We start from the raw sequence: 21,817 nt of genomic DNA on the forward strand, positions 1-21,817 counted from the left end.
ACTTATACAGATTTGTAGTATGCGATCCCATGCGAAATGCACCACGTGTATAGATAATGATGTTTACAGTCAAAGAAGGGATGCTATTGCTTGTAAACAGTGAGCACCGTTATAAAATAGAATTATTAATTTAAATAAATAAGTTTGACTTACCACAAATTTTGAATTAAAAATTTTTATATAGAGATAGAATTAAAGGTTTAATAAATTTCTCTTCTGTGGAGAACATTCACTTTCGACATCCGATAGTTTTTATTTACTGTGGTTCGAATAATCTATTGCATTGTAATGTCACGCAGCATATCCACAATCATTAGTATCCACTATTCTGGCTTCTACATTTACCAAATAAGTACATAAATACGGTGAAGAAAGATCTTTATATGTTTTTTAACTTCCTTTTTAATTACTTAATTTTAAAGAAGCATAGATAAATAATGCAAAAAAACTAACCAAAATAATAATTCAAAAGATTTTTAAAATATGTACAATTTTTCAACCACGCAAAATCAAAAAGATAAAAGTATGTTTCTTGAATATTTTATACCTAGAATTCCTTCTTAACAAAATAAAAATATTGTTAGGTATGCATGTAAGTTATTTTAATTTTTGAACTGCGTTTTAACACTTGTAAGTACACATCAGTTAATATGACCGATGGACATTTTTACATTTTAATTTTGGCAAAACTTGTTGAGCAAAGGAACTGAGGGAGTTAGTGAACTTTACATTACACCAATATATAATACTTCAATGTTTGGTAACGACAAGGTTTCTGCTTTGTAAAAGTTTCAAAATTGTAATACATTTATTATGAGTCAAGTTTAATAATCATTGTCTATTAATTTAAACATTCCATTATTTTTATTACCTTACGATGTTTTTTAAATATTAAAATAGGTAACAAACATTAAATGCATACACAGTTAAAATGACCGCTTGTGTACCTTTGCGTTATAATGAACACGTGTTCTTTTAGTTGTTAAAAGAAATTTTATCCAATAGCGAAACAGCAAATTCAGCTAATATTTAATTTAAATTCTCTTTAAAGAATTTAGTTAAATTAATGCATATCTGCTTGTAAAAATTAAGAAATATTCGTTAAATTCGTCTTATAAATATCTTGGATAGAGTGCAGAAAATAATATCACTTTTACCAAACATTAAAATGGTGCCTAATTAGAACAATTATCTTTCTTTTTTTTTACCTGTTCGGTCATTTGAGGAGAAACTTACTTAAATGGCATAGCAGAAAACTATTTAAGTTAATTATTTTAATTTATATTAATTGGAAATCAGCTCTTGCAACACTTTTTATTTAAACATTAATTATGTGAGAACTTTTATAATTATGTAAGAACCTGAAATAGTTTGCATTTAATTATGGTGGATTTGTTCTCGAATATTTGTAACTTGGGTTTTTCAAATAATAATTATTTTTGAATTGATTAGACCTTGATATTTTTATTTTAATAAATATTGAGTCATTTATAAAATAGTTTTTCTTTTTTTCCTGAGTTCAATGTTTTTGAAAAATTTACAAAAGTTTTATATAATAAGCTCTTTTTATTGCAACTATGTGTGTTATATTGAATAGTTCCTAATATCTTATTAGTATTTATTTATAACATAATAAGTATTATTTTATATATTAAAAATTATTGCACTGATATGTACACTGCGAAACAAAAGGATAGTTCTATATCTCCTGTTCTACTGGGTTGATTGACGAAACTCGATTTGTGTTTTCATGTCTCGAAAGCGTGACTTAGGACGTTTTACATTTATATATAGGTTTGTTCTAATATAGGTATTTTGACAAAAATCGAATCGGAGTTTTTCTGAAATGGCATGTCAATTTTTTCCCTTACTTCTATTATACGACGCAACTTATGCCAAACTGCCAAGTTTCGTAAAAGTCGCACGACTAGTTTTAAAAAAATAAGCTCTCAAAATTGTAGCTCCTCAATGTTAATTGAATTTGTTATATGTGTCTTAATATCCCTTTTTTACTTGTAAAAAAGAGATATTAAGACATATATAACAAATTGTACGAAGTAAAAAGGAAGTACTGTAATTGCGAAAAGTTTCAGGCAGCATATTTCAACGAAAATATCCATTTTGACCGCTATCGAATGCAATTTAGCGATGTTTTTGCGTGATATCTGTACGTAAGGACAGAATAAAAGACTCGTTTCCTCCAAAAAAATTATAAAAATGCTTTCAAATTAATTCTGAAGAGAATTTTTCGTGGCGTCTGTACGAACGAATGTACGTACGTGCGTAGGTAAGTACGTACGTACGTATCTAGCATAACTCAAAAACAAGTATCCTCAGAACGTCGAAATTTTGTATATAGGACTGCTATAACATGTAGACGTGCAAATCGTATTTTGGTTGCAATCGGTCGCACCAAACGTATATAAATATATTTATATATATATCCACTCTGTTACCCGGCTCAGTGATCTCAGTTTCTTTACTCTTATATGTTTGCAAATTGTACATTTTCTGCTTTAAAAATTATTGTATTATGTTGTTTTTATCTTCCGGTTAAGGTTTATATGCCTTTAGTAAATTTATATGCAATATTTTTAGAATTATCAACAATTTTAAAGTTGTCTAAGTGCCGCTAAGCCTTTTTTTTATGGCGGCCATTGATGTTTACATTTGAAACAGGAGACTAGTGGATTTGTTGCCAATCTTGAGAAACTTAGCTTCGCAACAACAAAGATAACGCATTCATTTATTATTGCCAATTAAATCATGCTTAATTCTTTCTGTAATTTTTTCGAGGAAATAAGTGTTTAAGATTTACTTCGTAATTTTTAATATAGATATTTTGAGTTTTTATGTATTTTTGCCTTCTCGCGAAGTGAGAACTGAATTAATTAAATGAGAAATACTCAATGGTCTGTGAAAAAACTGTTTCTTTTTGTTTTGTTTGTTTAATTTCTTTTATACATCATTCTAGCTTTAAGTTCAATAAGTTTAAATGAAATGCAAGAAAAAATGCGTATAATTTAATATTCCGTACAAGGAAGTCATGTGGTGTACACATCATATTTTTTAAATTGTAGGCTTAAATGTTTTATTGAAAGAAGATATAACGACAAGACATCATAATGTGCAAATTTATCAGTTATACTTTATATTGCATTTTGCTTCTCATAGATTTAGTGCATATTCTAGTCAACATACCAAATACGCTTATATAAATCATTAAAATAAATTTAAGGTACATAATTGTAAAATTATTACCAAATATCCTTTACCCGGACCTTCGATTTCTTCTCCATCTTCATCCAAAATAGCAGGTTCAACACCAAAGAAAGGAAGAGACTGTTTTTCAATAAAATAAAAAATAATTATTTCTTAAAATTAATTATTTCTTAAAATTAATTAAATTTTTTTTGAGTTGATATTTGGACTTTACATGCACTAACAGCTAAAAATCATTATAAATAAGTATCGGCTTGTATTTCTCTGTTCACAAAAAATACAGAACCTTCCTTAAGCGGTATTTGGATTGGAGATGGGAAAAGGTTTCTATTTGTTATTTATTTTAATATGCTAATGTTATTCAAAAATGACAGCAGTTAAGTCCAAAAGCAAAGGCAATTCTTATAGGAAAATCAGAACTATCCAAAGGAGGTCTTCTGTATTTACGAGGATATAGAAGGTATAGTTCATTTTAATATGTTAAAAAAAACTAGGTCATTAACGCAGACACCTATTGCCATCAATTAGATAACATTGTAGAGTCATTAGGTTAATTGGAAGCAGAAAAAATGAAAATATGCAACCGCCTTCGCCGGGAATCGAACCACGGACCTCTGGAATACCGGCCCAGCGTGCTACCGTTACACCACAAAGGCACGTTAGGGAAGTGGGAGAAATACCTTATAACATGACCATCAAACTTTAACCATCAAAATATCTCCTTGATCGCAAGGTCTGCTATGGTAACTCGATAGAAGTTTAATAAGGAGTTTATTAAACTTTAAATTTTTAGTTACCCATCTAAGAGTTTAGGTATTGTCTCTCTTCAGTTATTACCAGCTCAGGTCAGTGTAGCATGTTTTTGTTAGTAAAATTTTCTAAGTAAATAAAAGGCCGAAAATGTAATAAGTAGATATTTTGAAGGAAAACCAAAATCATTCTTTAATAAGGGGATTAAAATACTGCCTGACAGATAAGCAGAAATCATAGAAAACGATTAATTTTATATTAACATTTAATTCATATAACAATTTTTTTTTTAAATTTCAGTTTGTTTAACTAAATGGTCGATTATTTTTTTATCAAACTAACGCCTAGAAACTTAAACAGCATTTTATATCTGATGGACGGATTTCATCAATTTAATGTTTTGAAGAATTTTTTGAAAAATAATCTATTAAAAATATCTTACCGTCTCCTGTGAAGTAGTAACCAGGGAATCTTCTAAAATATGTGTTTTCAAATCTTTCGTGGTTTCCATAGACTGTTCTCATAATAGCAGGCCAAGGCCTTTTGATTGCCTGAAAGAAATGGGTACATATGAATTATTTTTGAATTATAAAGAGATTTTGTGTTGTGCAACCTTCTCAATGTAATAATATTTATATTTAATTAAGTACAAAATTCGAGTGAAGCAGTAAGTAGAAACTAAGCAATCATACATAATATATGCTTACAATCGGAAGCTAAATGTCTGTAACTGTACACAGCTGAAGGGAATTACTTTGCTTAAGGAGCATAAGATTTAATGGCACAGAAATATTCTAGTGAAAAATTTCGAATTCACTTTGCTCTGCTCCCATTGCCTTTCAATATAAGAATGATTTCTAACTTACAGTATTAAGTATATTTTGTTAGAAATGCTTACTTGAAAACCCACATTTTTAGCACAATAAATATGATGCAAAATATTATAGGTTATACAGAAAAGTTTACTATATTAATTTTATGACTAGAAAAATTTTGATAAATACTAAATACAGTAACTAAAAGCATAATTTCGCCTTTTATTTTTGTAAAACTAACTTAAAGATTTACGTTAATGTATTTAACCGAAGCATTATTTTCCGATACGCAAGCACAATGCGTATTACAATTATTATATTTGTAATCATCAAGACACTAATGAAATAAAATTAGAGATAATTGAATAATTTGGTTTTTAAATTATTCTCAAAAATACAATATCGTATTTATTTGGTAGCCATGAAGAAATGACTTAACTAGTACCGACAACTTAGAAAAAAAGCTTGACTTGCTCGAACTTCGAAATGAACTGATTTGAATGTTTATAAAGTAGTGAGTAGATGTTTATAAAGTAGTGAGTAGTATTATAAAGTAGTGAGTAGCTGAAATGACTTTATATTAATTCCCATTCAGTTAATTGTATTTTTCAATAATTTATTAAAAATAGTTTTAGGTACAGCTGTAATCTATATTACATGTAAAATAATTTATTGATTTATTCGTCCAAATGAACGGATATTTTATCTAGTGTTAACCACGCTGAATTTCTGTGAAATTAGTAAGTTTTTAAATATTAGCTGTCTCAAATCTGGATAATCTTAAGAGCATTTAACAATTCGGTCTTTTACAAAATCAGCTTTTAGTAAAAATTTACTGTCTGGCAGTTTAAAAATTAGTCCGAAAATTTTAAAAATATGCAAGTCATTTTTACTTCCTTGTACGAAGTAAAAATTAAGTATTGTAATCGAGAAAAGTTTCAGGCAGCATATTTCAACGAAAATATCCATTTTGACCGCTATCGAATGCAATTTAGCGATGTTTTTGCGTGATATCTGTACGTAAGGACAGAATAAAAGACTCGTTTCCTCCAAAAAAATTATAAAAATGCTTTCAAATTAATTCTGAAGAGAATTTTTCGTGGCGTCTGTACGAACGAATGTACGTACGTGCGTAGGTAAGTACGTACGTACGTATCTAGCATAACTCAAAAACAAGTATCCTCAGAACGTCGAAATTTTGTATATAGGACTGCTATAACATGTAGACGTGCAAATCGTATTTTGGTTGCAATCGGTCGCACCAAACGTATATAAATATATTTATATATATATCCACTCTGTTACCCGGCTCAGTGATCTCAGTTTCTTTACTCTTATATGTTTGTAAATTGTACATTTTCTGCTTTAAAAATTATTGTATTATGTTGTTTTTATCTTCCGGTTAAGGTTTATATGCCTTTAGTAAATTTATATGCAATATTTTTAGAATTATCAACAATTTTAAAGTTGTCTAAGTGCCGCTAAGCCTTTTTTTTATGGCGGCCATTGATGTTTACATTTGAAACAGGAGACTAGTGGATTTGTTGCCAATCTTGAGAAACTTAGCTTCGCAACAACAAAGATAACGCATTCATTTATTATTGCCAATTAAATCATGCTTAATTCTTTCTGTAATTTTTTCGAGGAAATAAGTGTTTAAGATTTACTTCGTAATTTTTAATATAGATATTTTGAGTTTTTATGTATTTTTGCCTTCTCGCGAAGTGAGAACTGAATTAATTAAATGAGAAATACTCAATGGTCTGTGAAAAAACTGTTTCTTTTTGTTTTGTTTGCTTAATTTCTTTTATACATCATTCTAGCTTTATTATAGTATTTGAATAGAACATGTGGCGACGATTAGATAATTCTATTCTTTAAATGATATAAATTTTGTGCATTATGAGTTATAATATGAACGAAATATAATACTGTTAAGTGAATCTAGCGCCAGAGTGTCGCTATGATAAACAAGTACTAGAGTGAATTTTAAAGAAATCATTTATTCTATTGTGGTTTATGCGCTGTCGGCGAAGTATATTTACAATCCAATAAGTTTAAAGAAATGCAAGAAAAATGTATATAATTGAATATTCCGTACAAGGAAGTCATGTGGTGTACACATCAGATTTTTTTATTAAACTTACATGATTCTTTCTTCCAGAAATAGAAATTTAGGCTTAATCCAAATATAATTTGAATATATTCTATGATTTATTTTTTTAATTTGTATTTTAAAATATTTTTTATAAATTTTTCGAAAAGCATTTTGCACTATAACCTATAAAATTTTAAAATCATCTTAAAGTAAATGTATTTCTAAAGGCACACCTGCAAAAAATTAGTTTCTTGTTCAACATTTTCTAAGATATACATGAATTTACATTTTGGCTCGTTCTCAAATTTGGCATATTTATTATAAGCGATAATAACAAAAATGTGATTTACGCACTTATTACGCATTATTTGAAAGCATAAACAATGACTTTTTTTCGATCGCCTACAATGAAGAAAAGAAAAGGAAAATATATTGCTATAGATTAAGAAGTTCGCCAAGTAAATTATTCTTAACGAAAACTAAAAAAATACGCCAAGATAAATTTTTGAATTTCTCCGTAAATTTCGCACCAAAGTTTACAAAATTTAATATTTAGGCAGAATTTGAGTAGTAAAATCGAAATATGGAAAAATTTGGCATGTCATTTCAGATTTCGATTTTCTGTAACAGAAAGCGTATTTTCTCTTACACAAAATTGAATTCTGAAATGACATGCCAAATTTTTTCGTATATATACAATGAGTAAAAATACAGCGACAGTTGCCAATAATTGATCATATTAGCTAACAAGGAAAATTCTTGACAGTTTTAGTTGGAGATAAGAAACACAAGATGTAATAAACACACAAATCTAATGAAACTTTCATTTTAATGTGCTTTTTACGCAAAATGTACAACAAAAAACCTAAATTTGCATGTCAAAAAAGTATTGGCAAAGTTCTAACTACTATGCAAATATTTTTATGTTGAGGTAACCTGTTTAGACTGTTAAGAAACCGTGTTAGTAAAAAGTCTGCTGCGGTATTGTTTACTGCAGTGCTACTGTGATAAAATGGCTTCGAAGTCGAAGCAGTTGGATGATGTTAAAAACATGATTGTTTTGTTCAGAAATGAGGGTTTAACCTGTCTTGCTATCGGTATACAACTGAACGTAAGTTTATTTACTGTTAGAAATGTTGTATAAAAGCTGAACGAGACAGGATCGACTAAAAATAAGATTAGAAGTGCATGGCCTCGAATAATTTCTGCAGGGGAAAAAAAAACGTGATATTATCAAAGGGGTTTAGAAAATCACTAAAATAAGTTCACCCCAGGTAGCCAAAGACGTTGCTAATACTTCGCATAAAACTTTTAGTGTACAGACTATACGGAATATTTTACATAGAGGAAGTTATTATGGAAGGGCAGCTAGAAAGAAATCTTTTATTTCAGAAATAAACAGGAGAAAGAGATTAGAGTTTGCAAAATCTCATGTCAGTTGATCAGACGAGTTTTATAACACAGTTATTTTCTCCGATGACTCCAAGTTTAACATTTTCGGGAGTGATGGACGGCAAGTTGTGTGGAGAAAACCAAACACCTAACTGAAAAAACAGCATTTAACACCGATTAAGAAACATGGTGGAGGGAGCCTCGTAGTTGGAGCTGTATGGCAAAAAACGGAGTGGATAACCTGTGCTTCATTGAAGATATTATGACAGCAATACGTATATTGACATACTGCGCCATAATATGAAATTCAGTGTCCGAAAACTTGGCTTAGGAATATCCTTCGTCTTTCAACAGGACAATAACCCTAAGCATATTTAGAATCTCACTTGGGAGTGGTTATTCTATAAAGCTCCTTGCCAGTTAAAGACAGCGCCTCAATCACCTGACATAAATCCAATTGAAAATTTATGACACAAATTGGACATAGAAGTCAGGAAACGTAAAAGTTCGTGTAAAGATGAACTTAAGCACATACTCTTGCAAGAATGGCACAAAATTCCCAATAGTACAAAAAATATTTTTGTTTGCTCTATGAGAAATAGATTACATGATGTTATAAATGCAAAAAGTATGAATACAAAGTATTAAAGTTTGTTCCCACATTTTGCTGTATGATTTTGCCAATACTTTTTGACATGCAAATTTACGTGTTTGTTGTATATTTTGAGTAAAAGCTATATTAAAATGAAATTTTTAATTCAGATTTGTGTGTTTATTACTTCCTTTGTTCGTTATGTTCAGCTACAATTGTCAAGCATATCCTTGGTTAGCTAATAGGATAAATTATAGGCAATTGCCAAAAATTTTTTTACCCACTGTATATATTTATATAATTTTAGTGCGGCTGATTGCAACCAAAACGGGAGATGCACAACTACATATTATAGTAGTCCTGTATAGAAAATTTCAATGTTCTGAGGCTACTCGTTTTTGAATTACGGGAGATACATGCATACTTACATACGTGCGTAAAGACGTCACGAAAAATTCTCTTCAGAAGTAATTTTAAAGCAGTTTTATAAATTTTTGGAGGAAACGAGTCTTTTATTCTGTCCTTACGTACAGATATCACGCAAAAACATCTTTAAATTGCATTCGATAGCAGACAAAATGGATATTTTCGTTGAAATATGCTGCCTGAAACTTTTCGCGATTACAATACTTCCTTTTTACTTCGTACAAGGAAGTAAAAATCCATCATAATAACAATTACTTTTAAAAAGTAATTTAATTTACTTTCATATTTTGATTTCTTAATTAATTTTTTATATATTGATAATTCTCTCTTGTAGCAGATCCTTCTATGAATTCTAATTTCTTCCGAAATGCATCTCTCCTGATAGGATTTTCTTAATGACCAAACTCATAATCCATTTTAAATAAGTTTTATAATTTTTTGGGGAAAAAGAGTCCTTTATTCTGTCCTTACGTACAAATGTCACGCAAAAACATCGTTAAATTCCATTCTATAGCAGTCATAATGGATATTTTCGTTGAAATATGATACCCGAAATTTTCGCGATTACGATACTTTACTTCGTTCTTTTTACTTCGTTCCTTTTTACTTCGCTAAAAGTAAATTATGTTGAAAATATTTATTGTGGCATCCCATCTTAAAACTGACAGTTAACTAACAGTAGCAAACAAAAATGCACAGAATTAGTTTCTGCAGCAACCTAAAATTGTCAGCTGCCAAATCTCAAAAGAAAAAAATATATAATATTGTCAAAAAGAATAACAATACGAACATAACACTATCTATTTGTACAAACCGAAATTTTTTTCTTGTCAATATATGTATGGGACACTTTCTAAAATAGTTGTTGCCAACTAACTATATGATTTTATTTTCCCAAATAGTAATTTCATTATATCGCGTAACTGAAATGAGAGTATTACCTTTATTATTATTATCTTATATTCTCTGTTAACCTGCCTGTTCCTTATAACATATTCTCTGTTAAATACAACAGAAATTTCTGTTTCTGTTATATTTTTTAAACCGATTTCGAAACCGGTATTATCAGAAATTATTTATTACGATTAATTCGCGTTTTTGTTATTTTTATGGCCAATACTACTGTTAAGAAATACATCTCTATTATGTTCTAAAATTACTTTGAATCCCTTTTTTTATGAAATGACATTTAGACGGGTTAGTGACGCTAAATGCCACAGAGAAATTTCGGTTTCGAGTGCCAGACATGTCATTGCTATTTGTAATCTTACAATGCTTGTGTAGCAAAAAGACACTCAAACTACACTGCAAGCTGAAATCCTCATGAGAGGCTGATGGTAAGGAATGAAGGCCGGGAGGCCTCAGACAGCTTCCCGGGCGCATATTTCACAAGTGCACATCTGTGTGGCCACCGAGAGAGTGGTTTCTAGGATGGACCAATGAGCATCCAGTAATATTTCTGCCATGTTACATGACCTTTCGCACGCTTTAAGATTTAAGCAAGATACGTTGAAAATATTTTGCCACCCAATTTTCTGTACAAATTTCTGTATATCGTCTATTTCTTCTGAAAATTTTCATTGTGAAGTTAGATCAAATATAAGCAATTATGAAGATTTCACTACATGGTTGAAAGAATTTGAAATAAATACAAACACATATTGGATACTGCGAAAAAATATTCAAGTGATAAATAAGACGAAAGAAATATGTGAACACATCTGAGCCCAAATGCTATCTTTACATAACACTATGCATATGAGAAAAATATTTACACCAGTTATATATGTGAATAGAAGTCAGCACTTTTTAATGAAGTCTATATGAAGAATATGTTCTATAATAATAGCCAATGCAGAGTTTTATTCAAAGTGAAAACTTCATTAATTTGCATTTAGTGTGTTAAATTTCACATAATAACTGCTTACTCTTAAATATACTGTCTACATAAGTAATACTCATAAAACAGAATGAATTTATCTATTCACAACAAATATATTCAATTTATTCACATATAACTTTTAATGTTAACAATGAATAATATCAGATAATATACAATATGCATTCTGAATCTTACACTTTCAAAATCAAAAGAATGCAAGCACTGAAATAAGAAAACTCTAGATTCATTGTAACACTTCCAGTCCTTCTCAGCTCAATAAAAAATAACTATGCACATGAATTCTCTTAATCCACATTTCTTAGTAAATAATTAATAATAGTAGCCTGAGTCATTTGCTCGGTGTAAAGAGCGAAAATATGCCGTGAACATCAATCCAAATATCAATGCGTGATAAAAATCGCGAAAGTGAGATATCAGCGATTAATTAAACTCATAAAACGAAAGCCCTACAAAATTTTCTACTTTTATGCCGTACATTTATAACTGCGAAACAAATGCAAATTAAAACGTAAACAATATACGCTCTCATGCACGAATATTTAACGTCACAAGAGCAAAAGAAGCTCATTGGTCCATTTTCGAAACCCCTCCCTCAGTGGCTACGTTGATGTGCACTTGTGAAACATGCTTCCCGTTTATCAATGTTCGTTTATCAATAGCTTTTTGAGGCGAATCGTTCGTTTATCAATGTTCGTTTATCAATAGCTAGGAATAGCAATACTTCAAGGACCTACTGCGTAACAGAGTTGCTGGTTTAGATTTTATGTGTACCTGTTTTCATAGAACTCAAATGCACGAGAATGAAATAGACATAATACCTATTTTGAATAATATTCTTTACATCTTCATATGTATTTCTATAGCTAAAGAGAAGTGTTTCGTAAAATCGATAATATGACTTTTCTACTGTAGTCTTTCCACTCTAGGCTTTTCAGGTTAAAATAAAACGCACTGCGAAAGAAGTAAAACCGGGCTTTAGATAAATAATTACCTTTTTACTTCCGTGAACGAAGTAAAAGAAGTGTTCTAATCACGTAAAATTCCGAATACCATATTTCAATGAAAATATCCATTTTGAACTATATCGAATGCAATTTAACGATGTTTTGGTGCGACATCTGTACGTAAGGAAAGATTAAAGGACTCTTTTTTCCCAGACGAATTATAAAACTGATTTAAAATGGATTCAGGAGAGATTTTTTTTCTGTGGCGTCTGTGCATACGTACGGATGTACGTATGTGCATCTCGCATAACTCAAAACGAGTAGCCTCAGAACGTTGAAATTTTGTATATAGGACTGCTATACATATAGCATTCGAGTGCAACATATGCATATATTCGAGGTGCAACATATGCATATATTCGAGGTGCAACATTCAGTTGTGCACCTAGAATTTTCGTTGCAATCAGCCGCACCAAAAGTATATATCCAAAAAAAGGACGAAACACCTTTGTATTTATTTCTTAATTATTGTTCATTAAACGGGAGTTGGTTTCTTTCCCTTGAAAAGTCAACTGATTTCCGATCAATGGCAATGATTACTTGAATTTAATTTAATTACTTGCTTTTAATTTATTACTTTTGCATTTGAAATTTTGTTATTCATGATTTAATTCAAGTCCCCCATTAAACATTTTTAACAAATTTACATTCAAGTTACTTCAAAACATCTTTCGAAATAGAACTTATTAGATATGGATTCACTCTTTTTCAGATAATTCTACTATAATTAATCTTAGGAGATAATATAATCAATATTATTTAGTAAATAAATTATTATAAACTTACATTGCAGCAATTGCGCAAGTAGTACAATAACTCGATTTCGCACTAATTTAAGATCATTTTATATATATATATAAGAAAAGAATATATATATATCTTCTTTTATATACATACCCACTTTGTTACTCAGCTCCATGAGCGCCGTTTTTTTTTATTCTCATATGTTGGTAAATTGTGCATTTTTTGCTTTAAAAATGCTTGAGTTATCATTTTTAAAATAACTGAGTTATCATTTTTAAAATGATAATGAAAAAAAAAAGATTGATTTAATTATGCGAGATTTTTATGTTTGGTTTAATTATGCGATTATTAATTAAAATTGATTGATTTATCTTATCTTTCGATTAAGGTTTTTATGCCTTTAGTTAATCTGCATGCAATATTTATAGGATTATCAACAATTAGAAGTTGTTGAAGTGCGGCTAAGCCTAAATTTTGTTTTGACCATAGCAGCCATGTTTATTTACTTTACAAACTTAGCAGATTAGTGAATTAATTCTTTCTGCACCGTCAGTGTCTTTTTGCCGAGTGGGCCAGAAGAAAACGTTTAGTTTTGTGCACCGAAAAAAATATGCCTTCTTGCCTGCTGGTCCAATTGCTTGTTTTTGAGTAGAAACTGTAATTTTAATTCTAAAAGTTGTTTTTTTTTTAAAAAATTAATTATATTTTTATTTATATTTGGTGTTTTATGTTTTTCTATCTCTTTCGTTTTTTAATGAAAATATTTTGAGTTTTTATGTATTTTTGCCTTTTGGAGTGACAACTGAGTTTATTGAATGAGAAATATATCGCTAGTGAAATTGGAGGAAATAAGCGTTTTGTATTAACAATAAATACTGTCGGTAGTCTGTCTCGGACAGAGGTGTTGGGGTATTTAGTTATGGCAAAGCACACTAGGGCTATCTGCCTAAGGGGAGGGATGCCTTCGTGGAGGACTTTCTAAGGGAAACTGGCTCGTATACACGTTACACATGGGGAAAACCACGAAAACACCCATGCAGTCAGCCCGTTCGCGGGATTCGAACCTCGGACCGAACTACCAGTGTTCAGCGACTTTACCGCTCGGCCGCTGGTGGGCGTCTCGGACAGAGGAGAATGTTTACGAGTAATGCATATACATTAGATAAGCGGCGCTGAAATTGTCTGTGAAAAACTATTTCTTCTTTATTTGTTTAATTTCTTTTATACATCGTTTTAGATTTTTTCTATTTAATATTTGAATAGAACATGTGGCGACGATTATATAACTCTTCAGATGATATAACTTTTCTGCATTCTGAGTTATAAAATGAATGAGATGTAACGCTGTTAAGTGAACCTAGCGCCAGAATGTCGCTATGGTTAATAAATATATTGAATTTTAAAGAATGTATTTATTCTATTGTGGTTTATGCGCTGTCGACGAAGTAGATTTAATTCAATTCTGTAAGTGTAAATGAAATGTAGGAAAAAATGCGTATAATTTAATATTCCGCATAAGAAAGTCATGTGGTGTACACATCAGCTTTTTTTATTCATATATGTTGGAAAACTGCTATTTTTGGTTTAAAAATGACTGAATTACGTTGTGCTTATCTTCCGGTTAAGGTTTTTATAAGCCTCTAGTTAATCTGCATACGATAGTTCAACCTAGCGCTATGGTAAATAAATATAGCGAATTTTAAAGGGTGCATTTATTCTATTGTATTTTATGCGCTATCGAAAAAGTAGATTTAGTTCAATTTAATAACTTTAAATTAAATGCAGGAAAAAAATGCGAATAGTTTAATATTCCGTACAAGGAAATCATATGGTGTACACATCCCATTTTTTAAAAAAAAATTCAATAAATATGAACAAAAAATGCAAACTATAGGCATTTGCGATTGCGTTTTAAACAATCATCATCTTCCCATTTCTGTATAAAAAATAATACTTGAAGAACTTACATTTCGTTGAAAATCGCTATTAAAACCTAAATTGCTTTTACAGAATTACGGTAATTAATTACTTTCTAAAATACCGACAACCTATCTTCGAACGTCTGACTCCTTGAGTATGAACGAGTCATGGGCTAAACCTAGATGTGTTTACTTGATGATCTGCAGACGATATACATACATTAAATAATAGTACTAGCAAAAGTTAACCTATTAGATCTCGTTGTATGTTTCAAGCAACGAGACTTATTGTTAATTTTATCATATTGAGTTCATTTCAAATGCGACCTAATGCACATCAAAACTTTTTGCTCTATTAAAAAAAATAATGTATTTATCATAGCATTAATTTTCAATATATAAAAGCATAATTCTGGCAATGTATACAAATATCTCTAAGATTATGTTGAATATATTTCGGAAGAAAGATTTCCAATAAGACTATAGAAATCAGAACACTCCCGTCATATGATTATATGCACTCAAATGAATTTAAATATAAAAGAATCGTCTTCAAATGTTATTCTTCATTCTTTTAAAAAAGTAGATAATTAGACCAGCATTCAAGGCCTCTTTTTTAAGCCATTTTTGTTTATGGAAAACTTTTCAGTTATCCTGTGGTGTCATTACGTTATTTTGAAGGAGCAGTACATGAAACATGAGCAATACACTGACCAGGACTCGAACCTGGACCTCCCGAATACGTGCCGAGTGTGCTACCGTTACACCACGAAGGCATGCAGAAAGAAGAGAAAAAATACCTTATAAGCCATATACAAAATTCTTCAAAACGATAGTAGCTTTGAAACATTCTTCATATAATACATTGATCTCTTGTCTTTTATTGCATTCATCCCTTGTCATAAAGTCTTTATAAAAAAAAAAAAAAAAAAAAAAAAAAAAAGAGAGAGAGAGAGAGACCTTTGAAAAACATTTTTGACTGCACTTTTGAAACTTCTTCAAACTTTTCTAACGCAGTTATTATCACGTGAGCATTATGATTTGAAGCAAAATTCTGCTAGACCTATCCATCCTCATTAGGAGTAATCGTCAATACCTGACAGTATTTTGTGATTAGACATTGCCACATACAAAAAAGGACCTCAACCATAAAATAGAAGATTGCATTGCGTTCTAGAAATTAAAAAGTCATGGCAATGTTAGGAGTATTCGAGATTTTTGCTCTTTTCGTGCGGAAAGCTTAATTGAAAGGGAAATTTGCCTAACCACATACTTTGTTTCTAGTCACCTGTTGTCTGATTCCTGTTTCCTGAGTAAATTCGAGAGAGAAACTATTGGAGGCGATGGCATATAGACAAACTTCATAGTTGCAAAATCAGTACGATGGAATAATATAAATGTACTCTTTCAATGAATGATTATCGCTATTTTAATCTTTGATTCAAAATATTCCCATTATCCGCAATTTAAAGCACACTTGATGGTTATATGGTTATACTAAATAAATATGATAAAACTTTCTTCCGCTTGAGCATAGAAAGGCTATCCAACTTCAAATAATTCTCAGTGCAGCGATTTTTCTAATTTTAAGCCCACTGCTGCAAGCAAATTTTTCAATGTGATGCAAATTTAGCTGCAAATGCAGATTAAGATTATAAAAAGGTATTACCTATTTCTTGAATGAAAAATTGGGATTAAAACTCGCATGTAGCAAGATAATGAATAAGAGCTTAAATTAAATACAGAAAATTATATTCTATTCCCGGAAATTATGACCTTTGGGTTATAATTTTAGCTAGCAGTTAAAAATATGCAAAACGTTCCTTCTTGAAAGTGCAACACCAGTTGACAATTCAAATATTCTTTTAGTTCCAAACAAAAGCTGAAATGTAATGCTTTTTCTGATCTGTCATTTCATATGGAAACTAGAACATTGAATGTGTTTATACACCTATTCGGTGTATAATTTTTGATATAACTTTGGAATAATATATAATTTATAATATATATATATATATCATTTAATTTTATGTATATAAGTTTTCCTGTAATTTTTTAATAACTGTATTTTTTGTTGTAGAAATTTTTTATAGTATTTTCTTGTAATTTATATATATATATATATATAAATTTTATTTTTAATATATATATATATAAGTTTTCTCGTAATATTATATATATATATATATATTGTTGTTGTTGTTGTAGAAAATTTTTTATAATATTTTCTTGTAATTTTTTAATAACTTAGGGATTACTTTTTATCCTTATTATTAAGAATTTATCAAATATAGTGTGCTATCATAAATAAGTATTAATTTAAAGTCTGAGTTGTAAAATGTATTGTTTTATGCATATTCAACAATAATGCTAAGATGATTTCGGTTTCTTCGTAGTTCCCGATAACCTTCAACAAGATGAATGGATAGGAACGAATCGCACTAAATCGGATTCTCAGATTCCCCAAAGTCATTGCGAGAGTACCTTCTGCGCATCAGACAGACCGGGAAGTTTGCGGAAAAAACACAGGCGTAATAGGACTACTTTCACGACTTACCAATTACACGAATTGGAAAGGGCGTTTGAAAGATCTCACTATCCTGATGTCTACAGCCGAGAAGAGCTAGCTGTCAAAGTTAATTTGCCAGAGGTTCGAGTACAGGTGAGTTCCTTTTGTCTCTAAATCTCGTTTAAACTTTTCTAACTGTACAACCAGTCTTTATGGCATACCTGAGAAGGTAGACATTTTGAAGCTCGTGATTTACATTTTGTCTTTTTTGCTTCCTTGTACAAAGTCAAGAAAAAATGCGCATGGATGATGATTGCAGATCATCATCCATTCATAGTATAACATGGATTCTTCATAGTGTAACATGATAGTAAGTAATTTTCTTTTCTATTTAGTACCATTTTTGTGTTTAGATTTTGATACCGGAGAATTAGAGAATTAATTGAATTACTGATATCAGATATCTGAGATAATATATTTAACTGTATAATAAAATTTCTTATGGAATTAAAAGATGTGAAAGCAAAGCATAGATAAATGCATAAATGAAATATTTATTCTTCTAAACTTTTCTCTTAATAAAAAATATGATACTGTTTATAATTCATATAGTAAAATGAATCATATCAACTTTATAAACTCGAGAGCACTCTCTAATCTTTTGGAATAAAAATGCTGATAATAAAACGTTTTTATTTTTTATATGATTTTTCTAAATAATTTTTGATGATATGAAACCTATATATTAAATTACCAAATTTTGGTAGGAAAAAAATCTGTAATGCTTATTGCTTTTGCCATACTTAATACTCAACCCAGAAAATCCATGATGGTTATTATTTAACTAGAAAGCCCGGCAATCATACGAAATGACCGCTGTTGTAGGTATTATAAATTGTAATTAAAATGATTTGTGCAAAGGTGTCTGATAATTCAAACTGAATTACCCAGGGCAGGCGGCGAGGACGCCCCTTCGCTTACTACCCCGCAGGGTTTTCCCCCTTCTACTTGCCTTATTGCTTAAAATAGATAAAGTGCAATGAAGGAAACCACTGGCGGTATATTGCTTAAGAGCCACTGCTAGCTCAATAAATAAAGATGATTTAAATAATAAAATGTTAATTCACATGTCAAAGATCTCTTTGTACACAACATTTCTTGTGTAGATCTTTCCACCATTTTTAAGCTCGCCTTGCAGAGGACCATCCAATATTTTTAATTTTAAGTCCGTTCTTTTACGAACTCTTGAACAGGCAACATAAAGTTGACCTTGTCCAAATGCAGGCTCAGGTAAAAAAATGCCAACACGCTTAACCATTTGACCCTGAGACTTATTGATGGTCACAGCAAATGCACGTTTTACAGGAAATTGTCTACGTCTCAATTAAAACGGCAACCCTGTGCCTTAGCAACTTCACCGTATTGGCTAGTACAGTTAAGGCCCATTTACACTAGCGGAACTTTGAGCCTAAGAAACGCAGGCGAATTTGAAGACTCGTTTGAGAGCTTTTAAACAGCAATTTTTTCGTATTATGAGGGAATATTTAACTCTTAAACTCTTGAATAATGTTATAAGTTAGGCTGTTTATTTAAATGTGTACATATTCAGTTTCAGTTATAAAAAAAAGAGTAACATTTTCGCCATTTAGTGAAGCTAGCAACTTCCGCGTGCATTTCTTAGACTCAAAGTTCCGCTAGTGTAAATGGGCCTTTACGTGCCAAATTTTTTTATCGAGTATCTACGGAACGGCGCCTAGTTGAAATTTGAGACGCGTATCCTCGGATTCCAAAACGTTCTCCGAATTCATCGATACTGTTCTCATCTTCGTACGACTTTAATCAGCCGAGATATTAATTAAAAACTGCGGAAACGTTAATTTCTGCGCTTATTTTTCCGAGTGGCAACAATAAACTATCGGCGACAAACACTTAAACCGCTTATATATATATAGATATTTTGTATTAATATTTTATCAAGCAATGATAATTATCTTATAAAGATATAGATATTTCGTATTAATATTTTATCAAGCAATGGTAATTATCTTAATATTTTTAATTTATTCCTTTGAACTAAACTGTAAAAACTTTATTTAATTGTGTTCTAGTTAATGAAATATGTCGCTTAAAGCATTTCCTAATTTTGTCTTGTAAACAGTTTGAGACAATGCTTTTAAACTTTTAATGTTCATTTATTACAATTGAAAAAATTATGTCTCATACAATATATACGCTACAAGGAAAAAATTACGCAACACAATATGCTTTCGTTGCTTTTTACTCACAATACGTTTCGGTCGAACCATTTTAAAATAATGTCGCTCAAAATTCGCAGTACCGCTCAAAGATCCAAGGCAAAATATCGTTACCTACGAAATGTAAACAAATGAAGGGGGCGAGATTTTCTGCTTTCTAGTGGGCGCTTCCAAGTAAGTGTGAACGAGCTAGGTTCTATAGATCCGTGTTCCATGCACCGGTTAGCTCCGCTAGAGCCGTTGAATATTAAGTGTAAACGGCGCTTTTAGGTGTTCTAAGGAACTCTTATGGTACGTTGAAAAGTAAAATATGTTCCGTTATAGTATTTTTGCTAAGCCAAAAAATTTTAGAAATCTTTTATTTCATATTACGCTCATAATTCTTTCAGATACACATTGGTGGCATCTTTTCTTCTGTTGTAAAAGTATGCGTAATAACAAAAGAAGTTTCCTTGGTTGCAGGCGATTTGTATTTTCACAATTCATAATTAATGTAGTCATTTTATCATATTCAGAATTGTTATTCAATAAGATTAACGTTAGGCTTTCATCAACAAATTAAAACAGCGGGTTTAAAATAGTGCCTTCCGAAGCTTTTTTGAACGTCTTTAATAGGAGGCAAAGACACCGGAAATGGGATTCAGTTCATTTACTCATTTATTATGCAGCTGTTATTTAAAAAAAAAAAGTATTAAATTTGTTTATATTAACATCAACCCATGTATTTTTTCCGCATAACTTCCAGCTATATAATTTCCTCCGAGTTTCGTTTGTAAGGTCATCAAAGACAAGTACAAAAGGCAACGGTTATTTAAGATCCTTAACAAATTTATGTAGGAAATTGAGATATATTGAGCCAATTAAGTGTACCGAAAGTGTTGCTCAATCTCGGGCTATATCAGTGGCTGAAAAGCATCCCATGCACTCATTCTTGATAAAACTGCTGATGCAACTTGAACTGTTATACTACCTTTCTTGTTTCTGGAAGTTCGAGTTATAAAGTATCTCAAATATATATATTTGAGATGAATAACAGCTTCATCTCAAAAGAGTTTCTGCGTTCATTTGGATCATTTGTTCAAAAGGATCTTTACGAACCCAACACAACAGCATAATAAAATAAAAATCAAAAATCAAATCGTAGCTTCATCTGAAGCCAGAGTTTTGTTATCTTACTTCAATTTCGCCCGTTACTCGCATTTTGTAAGCAGAATTCAGCACCTTATTTTTTAAATTCAGATGTATAATCGGAATATTAATAATTTTTCTTTTTAAAAGTGTCAGTTAACCTTCCCCAAACGGCCACAGTTAACTACCAGAAAATTCATAAAGTTAGGCATAATTCTTCTTAACCAAACAAAGCGTGCAGCATTATAAACGCCAATCGAATTATGAAAATGCAAAGGAAAAGATGCCTTTTTAACCACTAGGGAAATCTTCATTTTAATCTAATATACCTATACATCATATGCGCGGTTTTTATATTCGCATCACGCATATGGAAGTTAATGAGCTTATTCATGATTCCCTAACGCATTTTTAACGAATACAATGGCGTGAGCAGATCTCTCGCGAGGAAGTGATAGCGTCATCATTGAGAGCAATTAATTCCCACCAGTTGCCTGGCGACTGCTCAGGCTTTCTGTGAAAACGACTTTCGTTTTGTTAAAGCTACTGATTCGCAGTTTCCGGGGAGAAAGAAAGAAAATAAAAAATTCCTAAAATAAATGTTGAGCAGACAGAAAGTTTGAAACATACGCTAAAAATAAAGCATTCTAAATGTGAATGTTTATATATATGACATGACTTGTTCCTCTTAAACGGAAGACAATTCCTTATATTTAATATTGTGATGGTTTGCTCTTTAAAAATTTTCAAATAAAAGGCAAATCGTGACAATGAATTAGTCTTTACAAAATAAACCTATGAAAGCATATATATGTAACACAAACTGTTTTATTTTCTACTTATAATTAACTCCTTTGTTCAAAATTATACAAAGGTCCCAGATATTTGTTGGTCACTTCGAAAAAAATGAAAGGTCATACGCGTAAGTATTTGCAGTATGAAATGATAATCCTGCCAGGAGAAAAGATCTGTGTCTCCAACATCTCCAAAATATCTGTATCACTAAAAACGGTTTTTTCAGCACTATATTTTTAGGAGTTTGTTGTAAATTTTTAGATTT

At 30.6% G+C, this 21,817-nt stretch overlaps 1 protein-coding gene across 2 annotated transcripts in view; it reads left to right on the forward strand.

Annotated features, from left to right (window-relative positions):
- Positions 1–21,817, forward strand: part of LOC118195814 (retinal homeobox protein Rx3-like) — a 117,954-nt gene that overhangs the window by 73,746 nt on the left and 22,391 nt on the right. For both annotated transcript variants that reach the window (XM_085821993.1, XM_085821994.1), the window contains exon 2: positions 17,262–17,527. In XM_085821993.1, coding sequence (XP_085678119.1) covers positions 17,262–17,527 — 266 coding nt within the window. The remainder of the gene's footprint in view (positions 1–17,261; positions 17,528–21,817) is intronic.

Source organism: Stegodyphus dumicola, chromosome 8, assembly GCF_044657685.1.
Source record: "Stegodyphus dumicola isolate Sdum_Otavi_A_Nest chromosome 8, ASM4465768v1".
Taxonomy (NCBI): Eukaryota; Metazoa; Arthropoda; class Arachnida; order Araneae; family Eresidae; genus Stegodyphus; species Stegodyphus dumicola.